The following is a 23637-nucleotide window of genomic DNA, read 5'->3' on the forward strand; positions in this document are numbered from 1 at the left end:
TGTGGGCAGGTCTCCATTTTTAATGTGAGATTATGTAGAGAGGTTATTAGCAGTCAACAAAATACCTGCTCAGCTTCCCTTTAAAATTCTATTACATTTAAACAGAACATTTAAACCATTCCAGTCGCTTTAGGAATGCATATTAGCTGCCCGGCTATCAGATCACAATCCGTAGAGCGCAAGTCTCTAAAATTGCACAATTGTCTTTGTGTGTGAGGCATCCTGAATATGAGCTCGTCTTCTGAGACGTACTTACCTCTCATCTATTCTCCTGATAGACCAATCTCGACTTCTCCAAGAGGTATTTTTCGACGTATGCCCTGTAAGAACAGAAAGACCCGAATTTCTTTAAGCCCCTGGCAGGTGAAGATTTAACATCATTCAAGGAAGTTCGTCTCTGATTGGAAAGTAGATAGCCATCTCTAAAGGGAACAAAACAACATGACGCGGTGTCAATTATTTTCCGACTTCTCAATAATCAGTGGAAAAATCTTCATTGGCATGACTGGGACCAAACCCTTCCTCTAATAGCGGGCCAGGTTTTTGCACGTCTCCACTGGTGTCTTTGACAGTCTTTGGTGATGAGCTCCAAGTGTTTGAGGTCGGAGGGCCTCCTTGCCGTCACCCTAATCTGTAGATCCTATCAGATTCAAGTCAGGCCTCTGGTGGGGCCACTCCCAAACTTCATCACTCACATACACATGTTGGTCAAATTAAAAGATTAGCTCAAATATAAATCTGCCACCGCTACAAATAAGTGGGGGCTTACCTCTAAATAGCTATATAGAACCCGTAGGCGTTCAGAAAACAGCAAATACTTGTGGCATCCTCCTTACCCTCTCACAGTGCCGCTCTCCTGGTAGTTCACCTGAATGAACTTGCCAAACCGACTGGAGTTGTTATTATGTGCCGTCTTTGCATTCCCAAACGCCTGCAGGGGGAGAGTGGGGGGGGGGGGGGGGGGCAAACAGGGAGATTTGATCAGAAGAAAGGAAACAGACACAAGCATAATCACTTTCTCTCACAGAGCTTGGTGGCAGACATTGGAGGTCAGGTTGTGAGTCGACTTTAGGCGTGGGCAGTCTGAGTCAGGCCTACAGAATGTTCAGCCTGGCGCTGGTTCATCTTGAAACGATCACCGTTAACGCGCTTGGTGCGGCTCAAACGCCCGCCTCGTTCTGACGCAGATTAATAGCGGGTTTGTAGGACCCCTTAAAGTCGGCGTCGGACAAACTGCCAGAGGAAGAATAAAGGAGAGCCAACAAGCCTGATGGGGGAACGAGAAAAAAAAAAAAAAAGTCTTCAATGAGTAATGGGATCCATGTGGCCGTGTGGAACATGTGTAGTGGTGGTGCTGCAATAAGGCCAGCCAGTATTTCCCCTCGCAGCTCTGTTTATGTTGTATGGCTGCCTGGAGGGGAAGGAAGTTTTTTTTTTTTTTTTACCATATATAAACCCTGCAGTTATTTGTAGGCGCACCACAAGTAAACAAATTCCTCCGTGAAGCCCTAAGAGCTGTCTAAAGCCTTGCGTCTGTGAAAAAGGAAAACACCCCTCCCTGACCTCGCCCTTCAACGATGCGGCTTACAAACGCGCAGGCCTGCTGCAAGAACAAGCGGCGATCGCTGCTTTAACTGCAATGAAAGTTGTGCTTTGATCCACAAACCATTGAGTGGAGTAAGTATAAGGAACAAGTACACAAATCAAACCAAACAATCAGCAGATCATCCCCACCGTCAAGTGCAGAGGTGGAAGCGTCATGCTCCGGCCCTGTTTCCCTGTTTAAAGGTACATAAGACGCTTTCATTTTTGCACTGAGGGTGCAAGGGATGGGGCGGTGTAGCACAAAAGCTTGAAAGTCAACCTTCTCCCCTCATCCAACACACTAAAGATGGTTCATGGATTGGGTCTTCTGGTGTGACAAAGACCCAAAATACCCCCAACAAGTCAACAAAGCGGCTGCTGATAAATAACATTAGCCAGTCTCTAGGCCTCAATCCAGCAAAATATCTGTGAACAGAGATAAAGCTTTAAATTGTCACATGGAAGCCACAGAACAAAGGATGTATACGGCTTGTGCACCACAGTAACTCCAGTGTTTAAAATGGCTTGTAAATGGTAATATGTGCCTTATAGACGGTTACAAAATGTTTTCTGTGAGACTGTTTACTTCAAAATCTATTCAATGTTATTTACAACATAACAAGCACAGCTAGGCGACCAATACAGCCATTTATTGGAATCAACCTTAGATTTATCCAAAAATGAATCCCACCCAACCCTTATGAACATCGAGATCAGGACGCTCTTCGTTTTGGACCAAGCTCAAAAGCTCATCTTGTTTCTCCACTTAAGGGATTTTTGGCCGACGAGTTTACAGTGAAGAACAGAGATGATATCTCTGTACATGTGGGAATGTGACACCTGATGACACAGATATTGCCAGGTGTCCGTGGCACCATCTCCCTCTGAACTGACCAAACCGGCCGGGTTCAGGAACAGCAGGTCAGACGGGGTCAGATGAACAACAGTCCCGTAGCTCATGGTAAAAAAATGTCCAGAATCTTCAGCCAATAAAAAGCAAGCTCTGCAGCTCTCACCCTGCCGTCTGGTCACGGCCCCCAGATATTGGAGCATTTCTGGGCTTTTTGTTAACATTCAGCAGGAAGCAGGATGTGGAACAACTAAAACACAGAAAGCTGATTTATGCCTGAGCTCCGGCTCGTTCTTCCACCTGCTCTGTGTAACAAAGATGTACGATTTGGGAAGACAGCAGACAGCTATTTTTTTATACAGCTAAATTTAGCTTGCCCAATAATAGTAATACGACTCACATTAAAAGGTAAAATGCCAACACCAATCCCTGAAAAGTTGGACTTACTTGCTCTAAACACGATTAGACAATTACCGTTGTACTGGTTTTGCATTAAAGCATTTCTATATCCTGATTGTTAATGTATGAAGAAAATTGTTGGAGGCAAGAGTATTTTTCTTTGCCTCAACAACATCAGATTAATCAATTAAAAGAAACACACAACTGTATATAGGCATCAATTGACCCAAAATGGCCCGCTGGTTCAGAAACATCATCTCTTACACAATTGAAAGCACTCCATTCACAGGCTAATCCCACCAATGCATTTGTTTTCCTTCTACGACCGGTTCTGCCCGTCAAGAAGTATTTAGGAACATCTCTGTCACTAAAGTCCAAGATTAAAAGGAATTTGGGTAAAATGAAATAATAATGATGATAGAAAAGATTAAAATCTTCCCTGCTCTGGGTCCCACAGTTAGAGGGGCCGCAGGACTGACTGTGTTTATACAGACATGATTCTCACCACTTCAGTCACTCTAACGGGTCAACAACATTATTCTTGGCCTCAAACCACAGAGCGAGCCAAAGGCAGACCAGTGACAGACTTGAGGCGGTGCCAGTGTGTTCTGGGCGTGATGTGCCTGTCTGAGAGCGGGCCCGCGGTCAGAGACGCTGCCATCAGGGTGATGTTATGTTCTCAAAACAAACAAAAAACAGCAGCTTTTAACTGGATGTCTGCCCATGGATTTAAAATCAGTCATGCTGGAAAATTATTTTTGGTTTAGCAGCAGAACAAAAAAAAAAAAAGTTTGTTTTTTTTTTATCCAAGGCCGACAGCATAACCCCGATTTTAATCCAGTTCCTCATTTCCAATTTAAAAGGTAATTTCTCTCCAGGACCGCAGCTTTCTGCGCTTTCCTAAACTGCCATGTCCTTAGGCCAGGTCACGATCTGGATTTATTATTAACCAGAGTAAAAGTGAGTCAAACATTTGATCCAACCCTGGATCTGTCCATTTTAACTTATGTTTGCTTTTGTTCATTGTTTGTGGCTCTTTGGATTGTTGAAGTGATCTTTTTAAGCATCTATGTATACGTTGAGGCTTCTACTTCAACATTTGTGCAGGCCTAGACTTTTTTCACTAAACCAAAAAAAAAAAAAAAAAAAAAGTACCCCCTGTCGTGTAATGCTTTTCTAAACTGGAAAAGGTGGGACTTTTTAGATTAGATACATTTAATAAACTAGGAAAAAAAAGGTTTTTCACTATTTGACCCTCTGAGTCAGTCCCTGGTCATTTGATTGGTGTATCATCCTAAAGTGGAACTTAACTAGTGGTGTTCCTACAAATAGGAAAAAATTTGCCAAGATATTAATCGAAATAGTAATTAAATATATATTTTTTCATACCTAAAAAAAAAATACTAATACTTTTCATGTGCTCTAGATTAATTTTTAGGCCTTTTTCTTATTATTTTGTCCTCAAGTTGTCAGATCAAATGTTATCACAAACGTCAAAATATACTAGCACAATCAGGTCAAAGGACTGGACAGGAAAGGGCTAAATCAGCAGCCAGAGCGTAAAGGAAGCCTTTAAAAGATACTTAGTTTTGAAAAACAATGTTTGGCTCCTGATTGGAAAAGAAGAAAAGCTAAATTTCCTTGTTTCTGTGTCATCAAAGTTTTTCGTCATTACATTTGATGTAACTCTGTATTTAGCCATGAGAACGATTCAGTTCTGTGGTCTTTAATAAGACAAGCATGGCCTAATTTGCAGCTTCTTTATTTTAGGAATCATGTTTTAGCCCATCATAAACAGCTTTCAGGCTGCAGAGAGATTTTCACACTCCCTGGTGTTCAGAAATCATGTGAGCCACACAGGGAACGGCTTCATTTTCACTTCGAAGCACCGAAATCATATGGGTTGTGACCCAAAAATAGCATTTCTCTGACTGCACCTGGATTTCAGGATGTGCCACCAAGCATTTAGCATTTTATTCCCCGAAAGTAGCGGAAGATTACGCCAAATCTGAATGACTCAAAGAAGCCTCACTCATTAGACCGCTGCAGATTCACATCCTACTCCATGCTTTCTACCGGCTGACTCATCTGAAACAGCGCGTGTACAGGATGGCAACAACAAAGCGAAACCGCCGCCAACTTGACCCTTCGTCCACGCGGGTCATTTCCCAGTGGGTATGTGTGTGTGGGCCGATAACATTCTCCCGGGGCCAATTCATAACTGTGACCCTTGTAATCCTAAGGCAGAGCTGCTCCGAGTGGACTGTGGTCTCTGTGGTCGTTTAATGGCAGCGGGGAGAGGTGCAGTCATGGCTTCTAGCTGGGAGAAAGCACAGTGGGCTGTGGGTTCTGGTCAGTTACAGCTGCTGCTCAGGCTTGGATGAAAATGTGTCGGAGTACAGCGTGCAGGTTTAACAGACACGGTAAAACATGGGACACGACATGAACAAATGGAAGGCTCCTTCTTTGCGCTATGACAACACTGATCAGTAAATAGGTTGTGGGTGGAGAACAGGGTAAACTAAACCATATTATTTAAGTGATTACTGAAACTGAAGGCTTTTTTAGGAGGATGTTGTGACTTATCAGACCCTGTGAACATATTGTTACAACCTTTTTCATACTTTTTTTTTTAGACTGATTAGCAGACCCATATATTAAAATGAAAACAATACAGAATCCAAAGGTATTATAAGAGACACTTCCCGATTTCCATCAAGAAGAATGAGCTTGATAAAACTCGCTAAGTTTGTAACCATCAGTCAATATTTCTGGGTTCATTGGCTACCTAATGCTTTCCATCTTGGAAAACCCAATCACCTGTAATGCATTTGAAGTCACATCACACACACACACACACACACACACACACACACACACACACACACACACACACACACACACACACACACACACACACACACACACACAGGTTGGCTAGGTTTAATACTAAGAAACACATTAACATAGTAAAGATATTACTGTAAGAACAATCTACTCCACAACCCCTTGGCTAAAAAGCTCTGATTACTCAAACGCAAGACTAAACAAAACAGAAGCTTTGCTACAAGAGCAGAGCTTAAGTAAAGTATTTGGCCAAACCAAAAAAAGTCCTCTCATGTTAGTGAGAAGGAAGTACACATTAGACACGGCGATTGCTTTAAAAGCCAATCTCAATAGAAAAATAATCGCGGATCTCCAGCTCTCCTCGGCTATCAGACCCATCTTTTATATAAGATAAACCTCTGTGAATAAAAGCTGATGAGAGGAAGACATTCCTCGGTCGCCCCCTCAAAGAAGGAAGCAAAACACAAACTGTACTCATATTGAATATTAGCAAATTAACTTCCCCTGCCATCCGGTAAATAGCCGACTTCTGCATGAATGTTTGACCTAAGCCTGCATCCTTGTCCTCAGGCAACGTAAACAGTCACACAAGATTTCGCTGTTTGAAAAGTGAGACGGTTCTGCAGGAAATTGTGCGGACAGAGAAACAACAATAAACCAAATACTGCAGGACATGCAGGCAAGAATTTCCAGATAATCATCTGGAAGGTATGGAAAGACAGAAACGATTATTAGGAGATTCTTCACTAAACCTGAAGACATGATGTCAAGTTCTGCAGCAATTACCGCAAAAGACTTAAGGAGCAGCACTCCCTCTTAGAACCCAGACACAAGCTGCATTTGTGGCTGTCTTTAAAGTGTTAGTTTCTGGAAATAATTTAGAAATTCAGAGTAAGAGAAGGTTTTATCTCTCCATACTAAACTGAAAAGCAGTAGGTAGCCTGAACTTTTATAATGCATTTCTAGTCACACTGAGCACTGGAAGTGTTTTCATGTTATATGTCACACTGACCCATCCGGTCACACAAATGCTCCACAAAGGCAAATTCTTCACCGATATGGGATTTCCAACATTCGTTTTTTTTAATCTCCTTTTTCTAATCTTATTTTGTTCGTTTTTAATTCAAAACAGTGCAAAGTGCAAGCTCCAAGAAGTTGCCTTTATAGACCTACGATCGTAGGAGTTCCAAGTTTTAATGCCTTTTAAGAGGAATATGATTTTTCTAAATTTGGGAATAATTTGCCAAGTTCGATCGCTGACTGATTGGTGGATTTTTATACTTTTCTGTCATATCTTAGCTATAACAGGTTTGCTCGTACAGTGTGCGGTGTCCGGTCAGACGGCGAGCTCAACACACCACACACGAACAGATTTCACTTAAGATCATTCAGATATCTGACAGGAAATCTTCCGAATTCTCTAAAGCTCAAACGTGAGTTCTGAGTAAATAAACATGGACGACCAGGACGAATAATGGCGATAGTTTAACAGAGAAAAAACATAAAAAGAAAAGCCGTTTGTTAAACGAGCAGAGACGATGTGACCGGGGGCTCTGTGTTTGCTGCATGATATGGAGGTGAGATGATGTTTTTTTTCTCTCTCGGGGAATCCTTCACCTCGCTTTCTGATTGGCTACACGTCACATTCAATAGGCTGCCTACTCGTTTGTCTTCGGGGGACACCACACACACTCTAGGATATCGGGGCAAGACAATCCAACATGTTGAATATCGCAGATTTGAGGTCAGAGCGGTCCCAACGTTCCACCAAGCGGACCAGATCACTCTTAACACACTTAAGAGACACGGCGATAATCGGTGCCTCTCAGAAGGTGGCAATCCGGGTGAAAAATCAGGCTAAAAATCATTGAGCTGATGGCAAACTTGGATATGATGTTTTTTTCTCACACTGATACAGTCTTTTACGTTCCTCAGCCATACAAGCAGAATTTTTTTCTTTTGCTGAACATTTGACCCTGTGTTACGTAATCACACTCAGCATCCCATAGCACAACAGAGTCACTATACATGCCTTACGCGTCGGAGAAACCAAATTCCTCAAAGTCAGATGGCAAAACAGCAGCAGAACAAACAAGACGAGCGAGCTTCTGCTTTCCGCATCGACTTAACTGGAAGACGTGGCGTTAAAAAATAATACTGATAACAAGATTAAGTAAATGAAGGGCACAGAGAGGGAACAAACACAATTTTATTAGGATAAAAGGCATGATGACATCACCGAGACATGAAAAAGAAACAGAACTCGTCATTCATTTATGTACTTAGGTAAAAAATAGGATACAAGGATGTTCCATCTAAAGAGTGATTGGGGGAAACTGGCTAAGTTGATAAACAACGTTGAGACACAGAAAGAGAAACAACAACTTCCAGGAATTAATTTTAGCTTTCAAAACAGCTACCCAGTTTATTTTTAAAAAACTTAAATGAACATATCCAAACAACGTAGAGCTGTTTAAAACCGTGGTACTCAGGCTGCCTCTAGAGGTCTTTGTTATCAAGTATTACCAAAGGGAAATACTAAGCTAACTGACAATAAAAAAGCAAAACATTGTACGTCCAACAGGTTTGTTGTTCAAGCACACAGAGCTTCGATTTGAGCAGAAACTACTTAACGCAGACGACTTTCAATAACTCCAGGCATAAACTCACATGAAAAAGGTTTAAATTAACTATCAAACCAAGTTCTAGTTGCCAGATGGACATCTTTTGGTCACTGGCTGGCTGGGGTCTAACAACGGCACCACCGGCTATGTTTACATGCACAAAATTTCACAATCGGATTGAAACGTATTCAGATTAAAAAACAAAAGATTAGCAGATTGTACTGTTTATATGGACCCACAGCCAATTAATCCGATCATGATGTGTGCTTTTATGCACCTAGCTTTATTCAGAATAGAACCACACTGACAGGCGCAGTTATCAAATTTCAAATTATCAAATTATCAAAAAAAAAAAAAAAAAAAAACAGAAGTAGTGTTCCCATCTTTGCTGAACAACAAATGGCAAAAAAAGCAGCAGTGTTCGTTATAGTTTGTGTTATAGAGTGCCCAGCGTGGACTTGCACCTGGTGCTAATTATGGTCGAAACGTTACTGAATAATTAATAATAAGTGGAAATACTTCACGTTGACGTTGGATGCACATGTGGACTCTACTCAGTTTGCCACATTCAGAACATCTTGATCCTGACAGGCGTTTACATGCATGCCGATCAGACTCAATCGGCATAAACCACTCCTCTCATTCGGATAACAATTTCATTCTGATTGAGCTTAATCTGATCACAGTATTGTGACTGCCGCGTTAACGTGATGCATTTTTATTCCGATCAGCCGTTTATTGTGATTACCTTTGTCCATCCAGGGTGTAATGTGGTTGACCCGTTCAATCAATTTGTTTTACAATAAATAGGAAAGATCATGTCTTGTTCGGTCTGTGTGTTATGTGTGACTCTGTGGGTCCTGAGCCAGTGTCTGCCTCAACAAAGATGTCATTATGGTAACACAAATGATAATAAAGCTTCTTGATCCTTGATTGATTCTTACTGTAGTTACCTTCTGCACTATGAAGGTACCCTTTAGTCATAAATTGAATGTTCACTCACTATAGTTATACATTATGCCTTTAGCTGAACGGAAATGCAATTGTTATCACTGTTGCTTTTGCACCAAGAGGGTTCAAGGTCCAAATACCAGGATTTCTGCATAGTGTTTGAATGTTCTTGACTTTTCTTCAGGTGATCCAGCTTCCTTCTACAGTCAATGCACTTTAGTGTGAGGTTAATTAATAACTCTAAGTGGCTTTAGGAGTTATAGCGAGTGCAATCATGCATCCCTAATGCCCAGTGACCGCTAAAGATACCCCCCACCCCCAATCCCTACAAGGATAGGAGGAAGGTATGAAGGGGTGGATGGAGTGATGTGTTTGAACAGGAATAAGCAGACCACAACAAAAGTAAAGATTGAAAAGCTAATCTTACATTTTAAATTATTAAAAAAAAAAACGTGTAAACCAAAGTATCCCAGAAAACATTTAGTTTAAAAAGAACAGTTCAGACACGCTCATGTTTGGACTCCATCGGACTCTGTCCAGCATTAGAGAACTGGTGTCTCAGTGTAGAGAAATGCTGTCATTCCTTCCTCTCACCCCACAGAACCAGCATAGAGCTCTGAGTCACTCCACCACCATCTCCAAGAGACAAAACCCGATTGTTGGGTGAAACATCCGACTGGCCACATCACCACCACAATATTCAGCCACTAAAAAACATGGGGCTGCCTGCAATGCAATAGAGGGTAATGTATTAGTTTGCACAGTGTTATCATTTGCTAATGACAGCAGTGACAGGACCACCAGGCTAGCATCACTCATATTGAGCCACACGCTGTAGCACACAGACGCCTCCAGCTTCCCCTCATCCGGAGTCAGAGTTCATCTTGAACGTCTGCCAGCAAACTGCAGCACTGCAGACATGGGTGCGGCCTGGTCCAGGCATTTCATCCAAATGTAGTGATATTATGGAGGCTTTTACTTCAAATGATAACTTCATTCAAGAACCCTATCACTAATGACTTTTAGAACAACATTATACTGTCAAACCCCAGTCGACCAGGACAAAGATCAACGGCTAAGATGAAAAGCTGAATGGAGCTTAGAAAAACAGCTCCCTGAAAAACGAAAAAAGTGTAACAATTTAAAATACACAGCTTTTCTACCAATAAAAAAACATTTATTATATCATAAATCAAATCACATGATTTTTATAGATCATGCTGCATTTATTGCACCATGGAATGGGGAGTCTATACTGGATTTGCATTAGACTTAACTTCAGAGTTATCTGATTAGTACTTTGTTCTGTGTTGTCTAAACAGACCTGTATAAAATTCTAATGTTATAACCTGGGGTAAAAACAAGTTATCAAAGTAGTTTTTTTTTGTTTTTTTTTTACAAAAGCCCGTGAGATATACCATGATCCTGATGTAAAAACTGGACAAACAATAATTATCCGGACATTGCAAAAATAAACTATTCTTCCAATGAATAGTATTCTTTAAATGCATCAAAACTAAGAACGATCACATTTTTTGGCCCATAAACACATCAAGCTTCTTTGCACCTTGTCTGATTAAACTACAGTGATTCAGGAGCTAGGGAGTCCGTCCTGCAACTGGTGGGTTGCTGGTTCAAACCGCCATTATGCCCTTGGGCAACACACTTCACCTGCTGTCAGTGGTCAGAGGGCCCGGTGGCAGCGATTGCGTGGCAGACCAACTTCTGTGAGTCTGCCCCAGGGCAGCTGTGGCTATGATGTAGCTCACTACTGTCTGCATGTGAAGGAATGAATGAATGACAAAAAAAAAAAGCGCTTTGGGGACTGCAAAAGTCTGATCGTTACATTTCTACAACATTTCTTTATTCTTCTTTTGATTTCTGATACACTGGCTTAAACAGGTACTGGGGTCACTGTGGTCCAGTGGACAGCATGGTCGTCTTGCAAGCTGAAAGTTGTGGGTTTAATTCCATCTCTCTCCTGCTACAAGGCAATGTGGCCCTGGGCAAAGAACTTCTATCCCAGTACTCTACCAGCCTACATATTGGTGTAAGAATGTACACATCTCAGTGCAATTGGACAAATGCGGCTATGGGGTATAGTGCTTTGAGTGGCCGGTATGACTAGAGAAGCGCAATTTAAATTCAGCTCATTTAGCATTTGGTTTCATTTCAAACTCGCATGTGAACAATAATTTCCTCTCTAAACAAAGGAGCCAAAAGTCTCATTACATGAGCAAAAACCAACCGCAAGGAGAACTGGTTAAAATACAGGCTAAGTTTGATAATGTGATCCTGCTTTACTTTACCTCTGTGGTGGCCGTCATTAAGATGATGTGCCAAATCAGGAAAGAAAAAAACAACCACAGTGGTAATGGGTATTGATGAGTCAGATGAGGTCACAGGAGAGTTAAAACAGTGAGTGTTCCCAGTTATCTGTGACACATCAAGGCTGTGTTGTTGTTGTTTAGGAATCCTAATAAAATTGGACAAATTATGAACAAAGAAAGTCAGGTTTCAATCCAGAATTTAATACTGACTGTATAGTGTTTGATTGGGGGGGGAAAAACGAAACAATTTTTTCTACATGACACTGGTATAAACTATAAAGCCAACAGCAGTAAAAGCAAAAATGGAAAGAAAAACATAAAATCCAGTGCTTGGCTATGGATGTGATCTCAAATAGCAGATTACTGAATAAAATGTGGGATCATTTTTGCTACACAATGACATAAAACACGGCCAGCATACAGTTCAGGGTGCGGTAAATTTAAAGGGAGTCTGACAATAAAAACTTTTATACGTTTTTTTAAGGCAATGCATGTTAGGTCTTTATTTATGCCATTTACATGTTTTTAACAATAGCTGCAACCATATTCATCAGCAGTGGCTTGTTAAAAAAAATATGTTGTCCAAGAACTTTCGAGCTTGCTGTTACAAAAAACAAAAAAAATCTAATTCCAGTTTACCATTTTCAAGTTTTGTAGTTGAAAAAGAAAAAAATTTCTCGTCTAAAAACGACTACTGAACATTAAAGGCTTTTTTAATGATTTGCGCAAAAGTTCACATGCCTGAGCTCTCTAATGATGTAGTAGTATTGCACACCAACATCCACTTACATTCCTCTCTCAGGGCCTCTCCTCTCAAAGTGTTTATTTCGTTGGCTGGGTGGGGATAACATCAGGTTCAAGTACGCCTCTGAACCTCTTAACGAGAGCGAGTGACTCACACACAAGAGCTTTTTTATTGGTCAACATGTTTTTATTTATGGGATAGGAGCAAACAGGGTTTATAGAGAATCACGGACAATTTTTAAAGCCTAAGTTACCACATTTAGAAGTTCACTCAGAAGCCTTTACTACCACACGAATGAGCTGCACCATCTAGTACTCCAATAGCTTAATGGGTTATTTTAGCTTCAAGAAGTTAAATGTGTTAAAACATCACAACGTAGTTTGGTTTGCGCCAGCAGCTGCAGCTCAGATAAATACATGTCAACTTTAAGTAAGCAAATATATGAACAACTGCAGATAAGCCGCCATCCTTCATTTAAGCATTTCATATGAATGTGAAGAACGCCTTCTACTTCACTGATCTTGTTGGATGTCGATCAAGTTATACCAGTAACTATCATTTGTATGTTTCAGAGGTTTTCATTCATCAGTTTTCAGCGTAGCACACGCCAGTCACCAGGTTTTACATCTTATTTCAGTTGCCCCGTTTGGTCATGTTTACACAATAAAAGTACTTGGCTCGGTTTCTTATTAGGGGTGTAACGGTTCACATATTTGCATCGACAAATTTCAGCAGAGATGGATTAAACGTCATATTCTTTCTCTTAACAATAAATGGCAAGCGGTTTGTTGCAACAAAGACTCAAAGTAATCAAACCAATGTGTTTGGTAGATTTTAGGGCTTGGATGTCCTGCCAGACAGGGCAAACAGTTATATGACATTGCTACTAGTTGCTGATTTGAAGAGGACAGACTTTTTGTTAACTTTAATGATTTTGAATATATATATATATATATATATATATATATATATATATATATATATATATATATATATATATATATATATATATATATATATATATTCAGCCAACAGACGTGCCATTGTGTTGTTTAACCCGCCTACCACGACATATAAGCACTTAAAACTCCTCAAACACACACAATCAGGTGGGCTGAGGCAGAGACGTATATAAAAGTTGCAGGACACTGGTCCTTTAGGACTGGAGTCTGGCACCCCTGCCTATGGGATACTTTTATCTTTCTCCATTATTCAAAATAAAGGTTAAAAATAAAACAACTGGACTTCTATTCTGAAGCGTAAAACGTTTTGCTTCCCATCCAGGAAGCTTTCCCAATGCAAAATGTCTGGAGTAGTGTGGAGTTCCCAGCTTTATAGATCTGCAGGCGAGGCCTCGTTAGAGCTTGGATTCACATGTAGATTAACCTGGAAACCTACAGCTGTGTTTCCAGGTTTTGAAAGTTAAAAGCTGAGCCCTCCTCTGTTTAAAGTCATTTTTTCACACTTTACATAAATGGCTTCCTCACCCCGCTCTCAAAGTGTCTGTCTTCTCTGTCCAAAAAGTGAACATTTTTCTCAAAAGAGTGTCTTTCATCCTTGAGGTGCAGGTGGACAGCAGAGTCCTGTCCTGAGGAGGTGGCTCTCCTGTGTTGAGCCATGCGTCTGTGGAGAGGTTGTTTGGTTTCTCCAATATAAAGATCAGAACATTCCTCACGGCACTGAAGTGCATACATCACACCACTCCTCTTAGGTTTAGGGGTTTTGTCCTTAGGATGGACCAGCCTCTGTCTGAGTGTCTTGTTGGGTTTGAAACGTACTGGGATTTTGTGTTTGGAGAAAATCTTCCTGGGTTTTTCAGAGATTCCAGCAACATATGGGACGACAGAGTTTATGCGCTTGTTCTTCCCCATGCTTTGTTCTAAGACGTCTTTTGGATTTCCTTGCCGATTTGACAAAAAGTAGGTATGTTGGACCAGGGACACACCTAATTGTTCCAGAAAGCTGGACCTCGAGGCCTAGAGTTTGACAACTGTGAAATAAAGTGTCAGCATCTTCAGAACTGAGTCGTCTACATGGCCACAGACAATATTGGCATGCTGAGCAGGATTGCATGACATTGAAATACAGGAGTCTATTATTTATTGCAGCACAATGAGTCTTCCACAACACTGATATTGCAGACATTTTTATAGGGATGCACAGATATGAACCAATATCCAGTTTTAGTATTTCTGTTATGACCGATATGCACCAATATAAAAAGCCTCAATTTGGGAACCAGACAGTTGAACACTGATAGAAAACAGGTTTGAGTCATGGGCTCAGTCACAGCACTCCCAAAGACGTAGTTTGTTCAAAATCACACAACGCACTAAAATGTTTATATGAACGCGTTTTACATCTGGAATGTTTTATAACACGCATCACTTTAATCAATCTAAAAGCGAACTGACTCTTGCCAGAAGCGGAGAAAAATCCAACTGAGTAATGAAGCAGATTTGGAGGCGTTCCAGTCAGCACTTTGCTTTGATGATGGCCGAGGGCTGAGTGACCCAAGTCAATTTGTCGACCTGTTTAGCATGTGTTTAACCAGCACTGAGCAAATGTGCTCTACCATTAGGAAAACAGGCCTATCTCTTAGAGCAAACACTAATCTCACTCACCCCTGCCGCCTGTGTCAACAGGGGATTTCCCATTGTCGGATTGTTGTTTGGCCCAATAAACATTTCCCAGTCATTGCTTTTATAGAACAAGTGCCTTTTATTGGGAATAGCTGGTATTTTGTGGCCAGCAGTATTAAAGGATGACAAAACTAAATTACATAACAATATGTTACTGTAAGGGGTGCTTAACTGGGAGGAGATCCCAGACCAGATCAAGTTCGTACAGGAGAGATTTTGGATTACCTCGGTGTCCTGCTGGAGGAGCTGGAGTGAGACGATTGTCGGATCCAAATGAACCCAGATGAACTGCACAACATGGAAATCTGGACTGACTGGAGAGATTACTTGCACCTTATTTGAACAGATGCTAAACTCAGGGTGTGATTTAGTCAGGAGAAGAAATGGGAGTAAAAATGTCTTTTTTTAAATTATTATTTATGTCTTTTCCAGACCAAAGAAATGTTTATACCACCATCTACTAAATAGGGAAATAGAAGGTTTGCCAACAAGACTAGTACATATGTCAGGTTGGGTTTTGGTGGATTACGAGGCATAATTATGGGAGACAAAAGAAATGCCTTTTCATACAGAACATTACACCTTTTGCTCTTTCTTACACATACTTCTGTTATTTGTGTGTGGCTGTGTCTCTGGGTTATTGGAGGTGTGCCATGAGTGCACATCTATGGAGTGGTGAAAGATATCCGGAGCAACAGAGAAACTTTAATCCAACTCTTTACATTCCGACCGTGAGTATTTTTACTAGGAGCCACCCGTGCATTTCCATCTTAATAATGAGCCACCTCATGAGAATCAGCGAGCACCAACGCCCAGCAGCAAACAGACAATACAACAACCTGTTGGATCGTTTTCCCACTCACAATTTTAAAGCCTGGTCTGTGACTTTAAGCAGCCACGGAGAAAATGAGTTGGGGAAAGAAGAAGAAGAAGAAAAAAAAAAAAGTCCCGCTCAACGCTGAGCTCATAAAAACTGGAGCCGCTCGCAGCCCAGACATCAGCAGAAAGGGAGGAAATGCATGAGGCGCAGAGAGAAGCTTCCCAAATCTGGCCACCATACAGTGAACTGGAATGTTACATTGAGGGGGAGGGAGAGGTGGGGACACAATGTCCTGAAAAACACGGAGCCACGTCCCAATTTATGGTGTTCACACACATGGAAAGTCAGGAAAACAGCGAGAGCTGTAACAGAGTTGGGACTAATCAGAAGTCAGCTTTGAATCAAATTCTTCCAGAACTGCAAATCTGAGACTGTTCTCTGTTATGGATAATGTCCCTTTTTTTTTTTTTATTGAATTTGTTCTGTAGTTTTCACTTCTTAAAACTGCTGATACCATTGGGTGGGGGATTTCAATTATTCTGTTACTCTATTTTTCTGATAGGCTGACTACTGACCTACATTGGCAGCAGAACGTTTCCTGAGTTTCCTGCCATCTTCAGCGGAAATCCAACACAGGGATGTCTACTCCAACCAACAGAACGACTAAGAATGACTAATGTCACTATGTCCAGTATTTGCTTTAATATTTGAAAAAGTGTTGACTTTATCGAGACATACCAGCATGCTGCTATAAAACATCACTGATTGGACACTTGGCTTTGATCCAGAAGGTTTTGTTCTGGACTCTCTGCTGATACAAGGTTATGTTTAAAGAGAGATGCATGTCGTGTTATAGAGGAGGATACAGAGGATGATGTGCTGCCAACTTTCCAGAAAGTGCAAACCAAGCTCCTAAAAGCTTTCTAAAAGAAAGGCATGCGCTGTTTCCTTCTAATCAAAATGAACAACTAATTTATCACAGAAGGACGACAAATTTTATTGTTTAGCCAGGCCAAATTGTTATACTGCCGTTTCCGTTTGTATGGATCGAATATTTAATTTTCCACAAAAGAATGTGGCTTCTGTGAAACGTTTCAGCTGATTGCTTCAGTCTTTAAATAAATGCAACTTAGGATATAAGAACATTTTTTAACATAATACAGAAGATGGGCTAAATATTCCTGAAATTACTACAGTATGTAAATTCAAGGATTTACTAATTACAGACCGACCCATCTGTGAGCTAGATTTACCTCAGTGTTTGAGTGAGAAAGCAGAGTTCAATTTAGTGTCAACTCTGATGCTTTGAATTGTGCCTTTGTCGTCATTTATGATATCCACTCAGCTGAGGAGCCCCTCCTATCAACCTTGCATTGCAAAAACTATTTCCTTTTTCTCTGAGCGTATATTCTTTAGTCTCACCAGAGAAAACGTATAAATACCATTAAACACTGAAATGCTCCTAATGTGGTTCACTGTTTTTTTCAAGAACCCAGCCACATAAATTAAATAATTTAACTTCTTTCAGTTGTTGAGTTCTGAAATAAAAAGTCTACCAGTTGTCAGTTGTTCATTGGAGGGTATGTCTGTAAAAAGGTTTTTCTCTCCCACCACCACAACTGTGGCCATTATGAGGTCAGCAGAAGTCCACCCGAACTTCAGATAAGGCCAAGATTAAATCTAGGGTTGGCGATTTTTCCCCAAGTCCCTTTTTGAATAACTGCGCATGCGCAAGACCAGCTTACCTCGCTCTTCAGGGGGATCGCGTCTTAAATATCTCCCAAATCCACTCTGGTCTTATTACTTTGTACTGGGCCCTTTCTCTTTTTCAGGATAAAAAGGACAATTTTACCCAGTATTACAAAAAATGTGTTTCTGAACAGGATTACCAACTATAGCTTTAAATCTTTATGTAGAAAAAAGGATAAATATTTCTAAAAACACCTTTCACCCCATGCTTAGTACGGTAGAGGACCTGTAATGCTGTGGATCCTGGGAATCTTATCAAGGCAATGCCATCAGGAACTCCGTAATATCTGGATATACTAGTCTATTCGAAGAAGAGGGGACATTGTAAGGGACTCCCAGGTGAAATAAAAACATTCAATAAAAACCTGATGGGCTATGTCAGAAAACTGAAAATAGATCGCCACCGGGTCTTTCAGCAGGTACATTTCTAGAACAGTTTGGGATAAGCTGCAGAGAAGAACATAAAAGGCAGGGCCCAGGACAACGAGACATGGACCAGCATCCTTCTCTCTGTAAGCTCTAACCATGTGAAATGAGCAAGAGAAAGTGCTATTCTACATACTAAATATTAACATCTATACCAACAATGGTGCCTTTCACCCCAGTGAATATGTGTTAGATTGCTCAAATTTGTGAGGGCAAGACAATGTAATTGCAATCATAATTAATATTGATAAATTATTATATAATCTAATATCAAAGTCCATCAGAATTCAATTAATCTTTCTAGCAATAAAAATGCACTCTCTAAAAAACAAACAAAAAGACTCATTATGTTTCATGAGCAACTTAGCAGCAACATTGGCATCAACAGCCTCCTCTTAACCACTGATGCTTATAAGATCCAGTTAATGTCTAACTTCAGCTGACAGATGAACGCCCTCGTGTGTGTGTGTGTGTGTATGCATGTGTGTGTGTGTGTGTGTGTGTGTGTGTGTGTGTGTGTGTGTGTGTGTGTGTGTGTGTGTGTGTGTTATACCCTCCAGCATGTGTATGTTGACCTCTCCGTCAACATTCACAGCTTGCCATGCTGGGCCAAAGTCGCAACAGGTGGTCTTATCGCAACGCGCCCATATGTGCGCCACATGTCCACCGTTAGCCGCCTAGCGCTCAGAGTTAAACTGTGGCAAAGAGAGTGCAGCCAGGTGTGATGAGTGACTAACAGTAGCACGAGCTCAACACTAAAACTAATCCACCTGGTTCCAGGCAGAAAGGGGGTCAATCCAATTAGTTTGATCTGGGAGGCATAAACATCAGCCTGTCCAGTTCAGTCCAAGACAATCGGTCTTCCTTCAGATTTTCTGTTCTAGACACACAGATTTGGGGAAAGAACAAAATCCTGACACATTAGTGATCTTTGAAAATGTCAAAATTTTAGAAAAACATTCTCACTGAAAACCTTAACATACGAGCTTCCTGCTTTCACTCCCTTTGTGATACTCTTTATAGTGTCACAATCGAGAAATAATGGTTGAATTTATTTACTGGTTACTGCGGTGATTCCCACCTTTTCTGGGACAGAGGGGGCAATGTCAAACTATTATGGTCACAGAGGCAGAAAGAAAAGCAAGCATTAATTAAAGCCTTAAACAATCCCTTTGCAAAAGGTTATTTTTTAAGTTTGTGAGATGTAAGTAACAATACCCATGACTACTCAACCTGTCCAGATGAACATATAGTTGCCTGAAGTCAGTTTGAATCAGAAAGTGAATTAAAAGTTCAACAGGGTGCACATTTAGAGCGAGCTCAACCACAAAACCTAAAGTGCAACTCTAAAACATGAGACAACATCAACATATAAACTGGATGTTATTTCAACCGGTGAGAAAGGCTGCCAAGATTGACGGCAACAGCAAGAGCAGCTGCAGGAATTTCTGCCAGGAACTGGTTATGTTCTACATGTGACAACAATCTCCTGGGTTCTCCATATTTCTGGTCTGAGTAGGTTTTGCAAAACAGAAGCATTTCTTACTCTTAGGAAAACCTCCAGGTCTGGCTAAAATCTTCCAGAACCTTTGAGAGGAGGAAGAATGAGTTAGGGCCTGATAAAATCATACCCAAGCTGTTGGGAATGGCGTTGTTGATTTTCTTTCTTCAGGTGGATAAAATAGTTTGCAATTTCAGTGAATTTTCTGTGGATTTTGACTCAAAACCTTTAAAAATGAAGATTTTTTTTTTTTTTGCTACACAGTGAAAGCAATCATTGAACAAAAATCTACCAAAAAAAAAATCGATTTTAGAGGGAAAAAAAAGTTAAGCCTAGACAAAGTCCAAGATGGGGGAAAAAAAAGATGATAAACCTGGAGAACTTTTGCAAAGGATAGTGAAAAATATTGCCAAAAACAAAATGTGGGGTGCTGATAGACTCCTACAAATGAAGACTGAATGCAAAAATATACCAACCAATGCAACTATGTAAGTTTTCATTTGTGTGCACATTTTTCCAAACAGGTTCTTATTCCTGCTTAAATATTCCTGCTTGTTGCCTATGAGCTGAACAACAGCAGAGATGAAAATCTGAAGATAAACTAAACTTTCCTCATTCTGAAACCAGCTAATCTATGGGCAAAGCGCAGGAAAATGTACTCCACTGCACATGGCCAACTGGAATAATCTTTCCATGAGAGATTCGCTCAGGGGTGACATCCCTCATGTTCTCTGCTCCATTCCAGATGTCTGCACTTTCCACACAAAGTTTTATTACACCACATCTGGACATGTGGGAAGCACACGATGACCACAAACCTCACACAGCACATGAGAGCCTCAGAAGAGAGGTCACCTGCAAGGATTTATGTTACTCAAGTGAGGAGTGCAGGGTGTGCTTTCAGTATGTATGTAACATTCAAAATCAGGGGTATGGGGACGATCACTGTATATTTCAATGGAGGCATCAGATGGGGTCTAAGACTCACCAACATCAACATTAACAAGGGAATTAGTAGAGGAAATATCTTCATATCTGGAAATTGTCAATTTTCTCCCAGTGGGAGGACAGAGACTAATCAATTTTGTTTCGATAACTAAACTCATCCTGATCCTTGAGGTTTCAGACAATAAAAATTCAGAAACTTTTTAGGCATTTTGGGGTGGCAATTTGGTTTTAGCTATAATTGTTCTTTACATTTTAAAAACTGGAATATAGGTCATATTTTCAGGCATAAAACCCATAGTTATAATCATATTTAACATTTCAATGACATTTCCCTTCTGCTTTTACACCATCTCTCAGGGTGCAGGGGGCTGCCACTGTGCGACACCTGGGGAGCAATCTGGTGCTAAACGTCTTGCTCAGAGACCCTGAGTGGCAGTGTGTGGGAATCAAACCTGGGAACTTGCATTCCCAAAACAGTGAACAGAAACATTAAATCTAAAAGAAATAGTGTCAGAAGCGCCTCATACCAGTCTACAATTATTTTACCCATAAAAGTCAGAAACTATATTAAAAAATACAATTTATTATCACAATATAAATAAAAAGCAGTTTTATTCTTCAAGTAAATTGTTTCAAACAGAAACTGGAAATTTAAAAACGGTCAGTGGCAGTATACCACTTCCAGGAAACGTTTTAATCAGAACTACAGGGATGAATCACAGCAAACAGCTCAGCGGGTCCTCCATGACGGCATCAAGCTTTCACGTCATTTAGAATAATGGCTTTTCTGTGGGTCTGATTTCCACGTGACGCCCTGCTGCAGGTGCAACCGGGACGGTGGGACAGCTGACAGCAGGTGCTGACTGGGACTGTGAGGGGGCGATTTTGACGAAGCACCTGCAAACTCGAGCGAACCGCGGCATAAATGAAGCGCCTGTGAACGGAAACAAACAGGTACATTGTCGGGCTGCTGCATCCTGCTGATGATGAGCCTGAAAAAAACGTTAGCTGAGCTAAAAGAAATGAATAAGCTCCGCTTTATCTCCCACAAAAGTAGTCGGAAGGTATAGAAGATAATCGTCTCAATTATTTCTAAGACCCTTTGAAAACGTTTTCTAAACAAAGTTTTGGGATAAAACATCCAGAAAAGCAGGAGTTCCTTTTGAGGGCAGCTGAGATAGATATTTAACCATATTTAAGCTGTTATTTATCTCTAAACTGAGTCACTGTTTCAGCTCTTTATGTGCGCACCGCGGTGTCTTAAAATAACTTAAGCACTTTCTCTGCACATCTATCTAAATGATGGATCAAAGTTTAGAGCAGCGATTCTCTCATCCTTGGCTAAATTTGGTCAAAACACAAAGGAAACTCAGCAACCGTAAGCACCAAACTGATTGCTGCAGCGAACCTCTCGGTAACCTTTGGCCTCATGCAGCTACTGAGCATAGTTGTGTCTTTTTCAACAGATGGGATGACAAAGCAGGAACAGTATGTGCTCTTGCCCATTCCCAGCCATGCTTTTTGTATACAGTTTCAGAGGAAAAATAGGAGCCTGGCACCGGGGTGCCGAGATAAACACAAAGTGAAAAGCAACAACTGCAGCTGCCTGAATTCTTCATCTTTAGACCGAAAAAAAATGCTGGCTGAAACACTGCAACTCTGTAACCTCAGCTTGTTAAGGTCATTGTCAATTATTGCGAATAATGCCTGGGTAAATGGTCTTTTTGAATACAATTTGATTCTACCACAATACACTGCAGGGAAGAACAAAGCTTCTGAAATTAAACTTCATTAACAAAATGTACATGGTTATCAGTTTGCTTACTTTAATGGAGAGGAGTTTGAATAAGCAACGAAACAAGGTTTTATTCTTTATTCCTAACTTTTTGTAAAAAATAAAAATAAAATAAATACATACATACTGTTAGGAGCCTGGAACTCAGAGAAGCACTAATCAGAGTTTTCCTTTCCAATAGTCTGATCCACCACTCACAATTATAATAGGTATAACAATCCAACCAACATCTTGCACTTTCATGCATTATTTTTGAGTTTAATAAAAAAAAAAAATCATATTAAGATTAGCGACATGTGCTTGGTTGCATAAGTTAGAATAATGTAATAGTGGAATTCCTTTTTTCTGGCCTAGTGAAGTCCAGAACCCAATCCAGTTGTTAATCTATGGTTAGACTTGAAGACTGTTTGAGAAGCAGTTGATTTGAGAAGTAATCAATTTTAAGCTACACCACAGGAAAAAAAACGGGATGAGCACCTTTGCAGGGCACTGTATGTAACAGACCTTTAAAAATAAAATTGGAATCTGCCAATAATCTAATTTTGCAGGTCAATCCTTAAAGAAAACTGGAAAAACTCCATCTCAGCTTCATGCAGTTGGTAGAAAATATTTCTATTGGTCAGTGTTTGACCTGTTCATTACTGGTCAAGGGAAAACTGGACCTCTGGATCTATGGTTGATTAGTAAATCTCTACCAAGAAGGAATTCTATAATTTGGCCATAATTTGGTCCCTTGCAGACCTGTGATAGTTATGTTAGGTATCTTACTTCGAGATCAAGCATCTCGATTGAAAGACATCAACGTGGTATCACAGCATGTCTGTGTAGTCTCGTGTTTGACAGGGATTCATTTTATAGTTTCAGCAACCATGTGGTCATATGGTGAAACTGTCCTGTCTGTGGACATCACGGTGGCCTAATGTTGGAACTAGAATAAGTATTAAGAGGATCCAGACACATCTTGAAGTTCCTAGTCGCCTCTGACAGCTAACAATTGTCATACAGAGCAGCAAGCATTACAGAACCCTGTGACAACTGCACTTTCCACTTAGATTCAACCAACCTGTATTGTTCTACACCGTCTTTCAAAAAGTGCCTTCAGGTGCATTAAAGCTTTAGTTTCTAGCGTAAAATACCAGAAGTGTTGCTTTAATGCCTTGTCATAAAATCATGATTCTGCTTTACTGTGGGTCACCTGTGTATGTGTGTCTGCATGTAGCACAAAGGGAAGAAGAGCAATACTGCCAGTACTGTTCTAGAGGCATACCATAACATCTGCCTCCTGACTGCACTGCCATCCCGGTTCATTCTCTGGTCACTTCCCGTCTGGTTTATTGCAACTCCTTCCTGTCTGGACTACCCCTAGAATCTATCCGTGAGCTCCAAATGGAGCATGGGTCGTCAGTAGAACACCATCTTCCCATCA

General features: G+C 40.6%; 1 protein-coding gene across 1 annotated transcript in view; it reads right to left on the reverse strand.

Moving 5' to 3' along the window:
- myo9aa (myosin IXAa) overlaps nt 1–23637 on the reverse strand; it is a 119417-nt gene that overhangs the window by 58253 nt on the left and 37527 nt on the right. The window contains 3 exon segments of the mRNA XM_036136172.1: nt 257–264; nt 266–320; nt 837–931. Coding sequence (XP_035992065.1) covers nt 257–264; nt 266–320; nt 837–931 — 158 coding nt within the window.

This window comes from Fundulus heteroclitus, chromosome 4 (genome assembly GCF_011125445.2).
Source record: "Fundulus heteroclitus isolate FHET01 chromosome 4, MU-UCD_Fhet_4.1, whole genome shotgun sequence".
In the NCBI taxonomy this organism is placed as follows: Eukaryota; Metazoa; Chordata; class Actinopteri; order Cyprinodontiformes; family Fundulidae; genus Fundulus; species Fundulus heteroclitus.